Genomic DNA, 6,000 nt, shown 5'->3' on the forward strand with positions numbered 1-6,000 from the left:
ATGGATATTGATTTTAAATACATACTGTTATAGAGGTCTTTTTACACATGTACATCAAAGATCAATGCTTTAAGAGTTCAGTGAAAGTAAGTTCAGTTTCATCTCTTCCTCTGGAGCTAGAGTGAGAGGCAGCTATTAGTGATAATCTCCCACCTCATCCCTCTTCCTGTCACTAGGATCCTTCTCTTCCTCCAGGAAACCAAGCTCCTATAGTATTTCTGCTAAGCAGAGGAACATTTTGCTGCTCCCCACACAATGGCTTTTCTCTCTCTCAATAATATATAGTTCTATACTTTAAAAGCTTTGAGTATAGAACTATAACTCCAAGAATGGTAAATTAAAAAAGAAAGAATAATTTGTGTTAAAAATAAATTGCACCTTATGAATGTTGTTCAAGTGAACTCTGCAGTTTCAGAAAGTAGATATAAGAATAGAAGTCATCTCTTTTTAGTGGACTTTTAAGAATAAGTGATACAGGTTGTCCCTTCTTTCCTACTGTGGTCAAAGTGTACTCTGGATAAGAGAAAGGGGAACACAAGTGACAGATGTTTGAGCTATACTCCCAGTAGTAGAAGAAGAGAAGCAAATGTGGAAATTGTAGAATAGAGTAGCAATATTGTCTAAGATCTGAGGTAAAGAAGCAGCAATAAGTTAGGAGATTGGTTACAAACATTTTAGTTATTCTTAAGTTGCAGTATTTTAATTAATATTTAAAACATGCATAAGCAATAGTATATTGCAATCAGATTAATTAACTCAATTTTATATGATTGCCATACATTCTATATGCAGTTATTTTATTTATGGAATTATTGATCAAATGTATATAGTTGTCCATCTCATGGAAAGAGTGGCATTCAACAGTCCAATAAAAAAATAAATATAAAACTGTCATGCAAATATATTGCATTTCTTAATAATACCACTTTATAATGCCTTGGTAAGGCCATACTTGGAATACTGCATTCAGTTTTGGTCGTCAGAATGTAAAAAGGATGTGGAGACTCTAGAAAGAGTGCAGAGAAGAGCAACAAAGATGATTAGGGGACTGGAGGCTAAAACACATGAAGAACGGTTGCAGGAACTGAGTATGTCTAGTTTAATGAAAAGAAGGACTAGGGGAGACATGATAGCAGTGTTCCAAAATCTCAGGGGTTGCCACAAAGAAGAGGGAGTCAAATTATTCTCCAAGGCACCTGAGGGTAAAACAAGAAGCAATGGGGTGAAAACTAATCAAGGAGAGAAGCAACTTAGAACTGAGGAGCAATTTCCTGACAGTTAGAACAATTAATCTGTGGAACAACTTGCCTCCAGAAGTTGTGAATGCTTCAACACTGGAAGTCTTTAAGAAGATGTTGGATAGCCATTTGTCTGAAGTGGTGTAGGGTTTCCTGTCTAGGCAGGGGGTTGGACTAGAAGACCTCCAAGGTCCCTTCCAGCTCTGCTATTGTAAACTTGTAATAATTATTTTAAATATTTTATTCTTTTACTAAGGCAATAAAACAGTAGCATTCAGATAACCCTTTGAAGTTAGCTAAACATACTGTTTTTTGCACATTATGTTCCAGTTTTAACTTGAGAGGAAGCAGATCGCAAACCAATTTTGCTTCTGTTAGACCTTAACTGCTTTACCTTTTAGTTATTTCAGAAGAGTTAATGATCAGTCACTTCTTACCTGGACTCAGGTGTTTAAGAAATGACATGGAAGCGCTCTCACCAGAACATGAGGTGAATATCTGAGCTTCAATTTTATCCTCATGTTTATAATGACATATAAATTTATATTATTAGCATAACACTGCCAAATTAGAAATATGTATAAGTATAATCTTTATTGTCATTGTACTTAAATACAACAAAATTAGTTCGTTAAATAATTTTAAGATTAAGATTTAGTATTAAATTAATGCTAAAAAATATAACACGTGAGCTTAAATTATTAAGTAAAATAAAATATATCACTATTTGATCTCACTAGTAATGAAGTATACCATAATTTCAGTTTTCATTAATTTTAAGCCTTGTAGCCATAAGTATTTCATTCTTAAGATATTACCAAAAATATTGAAGTTTAATATACCTCTCAAGTTTGATTGTGTCCATTTAGATAACATGAATTGTCATAAACATTCGTCCTCTCCTACATCTTAGGTCATTTTAAATTCCATGATAAAAGAATGTGAACAGAAAGTGGAAAATAGAAGTGTTCAAGAACCTCAAGGGTAAGTCATTCTTTTTACAAAAGGCCTAAATTATATCGGCAACATTATTGGTGAAGAATTATGATATCAAAGCAGATCATTTGTATTCATTTAATAATTTTTATTCTTTTCTGAAAAGACATAGGGCTAATATAGTGGAAGAAAATTGAAAACTGGTTGTAAAATAAAGTCAGTCATCCGCACCACTTTATTAAAATGTTGTATAAATCCCAGTGGTAATGAAAAATAAGAAAGAAATAAGAAGTAGTCCTTTTGCCTTTTGGGTTGATTTTCAAACCAAGGGATATAATGGGAAATCCAAGTTTGTTGGGATAAATAATTTGTTTCCTGGTACCTGGAACAACTGTTCTTAAGAGATCGTGGAAAAACTGATCTTAAGTGATACACTGTTTTGAGAATTAATCTGTCATTCCCCTTCCCTCTTCAGATCTTATTCTTAACATCCAACTACATGCCAGAAGTGCAGTTTTATGGATACATTTTAACTAAAAGCAGGTTGAATTCTTATTGAATATCTTATTACTCAATGGTATACAAAGGGCTTGAATTTCCTACTAAAGCAACATATAGCCTTAATTCACAGCTGAATTTTGCATATTGGAAAAAATTCTTTCAAATTTGGAAATTGTCATTGTATTGTAATGACAAATTATTTTGATTAAACCATCTTATCCTAAACTAGATAATGAACATATCTAGTTGAACGAAAAGAAGGACTGGGGTGACATGATAGCAGTGTTCCCGTATGTCAGGGGCTGCCACAAAGAAGAGGGAGTCAAGCTATTCTCCAAAGCACCCGAGGGCAGGACAAGAAGCAATGAAGAGAAAGTAATCAAGGAGAGAAGCAACCTAGAACTAAGAAATTTTCTGACAGTTAAAACAATTAATCAGTGGAATAACTTGCCTCCAGAATGTTATGAATGTTCCAATATTGGTAGTTTTTAAGAAGAGATTGGACAACCATTTGTCTGAAACAGTATAGAGGGGTATAGAGACCTCCAAGGTCCCTTCCAATTCTGTTATTTTATTCTATTCTAAATCAGATCTGCTGTTTAACCTAATACTGCTGTCTTTTGGAACAGTTTTTCAAAGTCTCGTGTCAGAGGTCTTCTGCCCAACTACTTTAGATTGTTGTAATTGATGATGTTATAGATCAACTTACTTTTCTTTCTCCCTAGTTCCATGTCAATTGCAGCAAGCCTTGTGAGTGAAGACACCAAGACCAAGTTTCTGAATAAAATGGGCCAGTTAACCACTTCAGGTGCTATGCTGGCTAATGTATTCCAGAGGAAGAAGTAAATTGGAATTAAGAATGAAAGAACATTAACACTGAGAGACCTCATTAAGACTTGTTCCTTGTACTTGAAGTACTTGTCTTTTTATTTTCTGTCTTATGTTCTTGTAGTATAATTTTACTCGAATCTACAAAGATATTTGCACTGCTCTTGAATATTGCTACATATCTGTTAATTTGGGGCAAAATGTGGTTGATTATAAAACTAAATTAAGTCTGTATCAAGTCCCTGCCCCGTGTTCTTGTCTTTCCAGCATTTTTATATATATATAGTGGGTTTTTTTTTTTAATTTCCTGATGGGTTCTTGGCTGATATCTGTATTATACATGGAACTGTTATGATGGTACTTAAAATAATGTAAATTTGAAGTCACAGTTATAAAGTAATAAAAGTGGAGATTACTTATGTATTTAAGTTATAAGAGGGGTAACGCAGAGCTTTTTTAATGTTTCTAAAATGAAAGGTAAGAGCCACCAGCACTGATTCCTGGGTTGTTTTTGTAAGTTATTGTATATTTGAATTACAGAAGTGAATGGAGGATATAATGTACCACGGAATTCCTTGCACTACTAGTACTACAACGTATTCCAGAACAGATGAATGCAACAGATTTTTTAAATTGTCTCTCATACATGTATTGGCATTTTCATTGTGTATAAAACAGCTTAGTATTAACCTTTCTGCAAGGCAGTTTATACCGGAAGGGGAGGAAGAATAAATAGTGCAAACTTTATCATATGTACCTTGATGAAAGCCATACTGATTTCAATGAAGGTTTCTTTCATATGAATGAGTCTAATATTGCCTTCTTAGAATAAACTTTTAAGTGATACTGCTCTACATAAATGCTTTAAGCCAATATCATTTTCTGCATATAACAATCCTGTGTTTGAAGTGTGTCCTTGGTAAAGTAACATCTATGGTACTTAAACACCCCTCCAAAAAATAATTGACATAGAACATTCTGGGCACTACATAAGGTAAACATATTTATAGGATACTAGGCAAAAGGACTGGTTTCAACAATAAGAGATTGGCTAGCATTTTGTTTAACTTGGGTTTTAAATCTTGCAGGGCAAGGATGAAAGAAAATGTGTCATCCGATGCCCCAAGTAGCACAGAAGTGACTGAAAGCAATAATGTATTAAATTTTAAATGCAATTCCATATAATATCCTCTTAATATTCTGATATTTTTAAAATTGCAACTCTAATGATCATCTATCCTTGTAGCATTTTTCAGTGGTGAATCAATTTAAGCCCATCCGTTGTTTCATAATTACATATCCAATGCAAATTCTGGTCCGCTATGTGGCTTTCACCCTTTCTACATTTTCTCCATACTACATATTTTGTAAATATGCATGCACATACACATTATTTTCAGAAATAAAAGGAAGACATTACCTAATGCTGTGCCTATTTTAATGACATTATTACTTTTGTGTTAAATCTGGGGTAGAGACAAACAGACCTGAAACACTTGTAGAATCCTAGTATAAGTATCAGTAAATCTGTTATACATATGGTCAAGATCAATCCCACTGTTATTTCAAGGCAAAGGAATAGCTTTTCTGTTTTTGCTCTTTTTTAAAGTAATTTATCTTGGAAAGAAATATCACAAATAACCTCAACCCATTGCTAGATTAAAATTCCCATCACATCCATCCACCAGTGTCCAAAACTGTTTCTGGGTAGAGCTGATAGAAGTTGCATTCCAGATTCTGTGACAGGTAGCAGGTTGGGAAAGCTTGCCTTATTGTATACTTCGGGATTTCTGTGCTGAGAAGTAGAAAAATATTAATTAAAACTTGTCTAAAAGAGGTGCATATGTCATCCATTTTTCACTGTACTAGACTGGATTGTATCTGGAGTATTTTTACATTCCCAATAAATCTTCATCAGACGAGAGAACGCACTTGGAAAAGAATCTGTCTTGCATTGAATGTGCAAATATACCCATTTTGAAATCCGATGATGATGAATGATGAATGGGTATTCACCTCACTATCTGCCAGTTGTACTAACTGTGTTGCAAATGCTGTCTTAGTAGACCATCTGATAATGAAATGCTGGGGCATTCCAGAAGAAGTAGAAGTGGCTAACTCTCCTGTTCTTTCTTGAATTAAATAAAATGTTTTGCATACCTGTTTTGGATGTTTATTTAAGGAATTCTAAGTGATGTGGCATTTTTTTGGATGGTGTTGACATTTAATATTTGAGTATTTAATGTTCATGTAACACTTTATTTTATTTTTATCAAATACATTCCTTTTCATTTTTCTAAATAATGCAGTTCATTGTATAAATACTTTTTAAAGTATTAAAATTGCTGAAATTTCTCCCTACAGCTGTTCTCGCCCTCCCCAGGCTTCAGGAAAGCCTCCTGAAGCCCGTGGGGCCTGTTTTTCGCCATCCACAGGCTCCGGAGGCTTTTCTGAAGCTTGGAGAGGGCAAAAACTGTCTTCCCCCACTCTTCGGAAG

At 34.0% G+C, this 6,000-nt stretch overlaps 1 protein-coding gene across 3 annotated transcripts in view; it reads left to right on the plus strand.

The window, feature by feature from the left end:
• RELCH (RAB11 binding and LisH domain, coiled-coil and HEAT repeat containing) overlaps positions 1 to 5,662 on the plus strand; it is a 74,679-nt gene extending 69,017 nt beyond the window's left edge. For all 3 annotated transcript variants that reach the window (XM_081950918.1, XM_081950917.1, XM_081950916.1), the window contains exons 27-29: positions 1,640 to 1,728; positions 2,152 to 2,222; positions 3,401 to 5,662. In XM_081950918.1, coding sequence (XP_081807044.1) covers positions 1,640 to 1,728; positions 2,152 to 2,222; positions 3,401 to 3,521 — 281 coding nt within the window. In that variant the 3' untranslated portion in view covers positions 3,522 to 5,662. The remainder of the gene's footprint in view (positions 1 to 1,639; positions 1,729 to 2,151; positions 2,223 to 3,400) is intronic.
• The last annotated feature ends 338 nt before the right edge of the window (positions 5,663 to 6,000 follow it).

This window comes from Natrix helvetica (genome assembly GCF_964273705.1).
Source record: "Natrix helvetica genome assembly, chromosome: 4".
NCBI classification, from domain to species: domain Eukaryota; kingdom Metazoa; phylum Chordata; class Lepidosauria; order Squamata; family Natricidae; genus Natrix; species Natrix helvetica.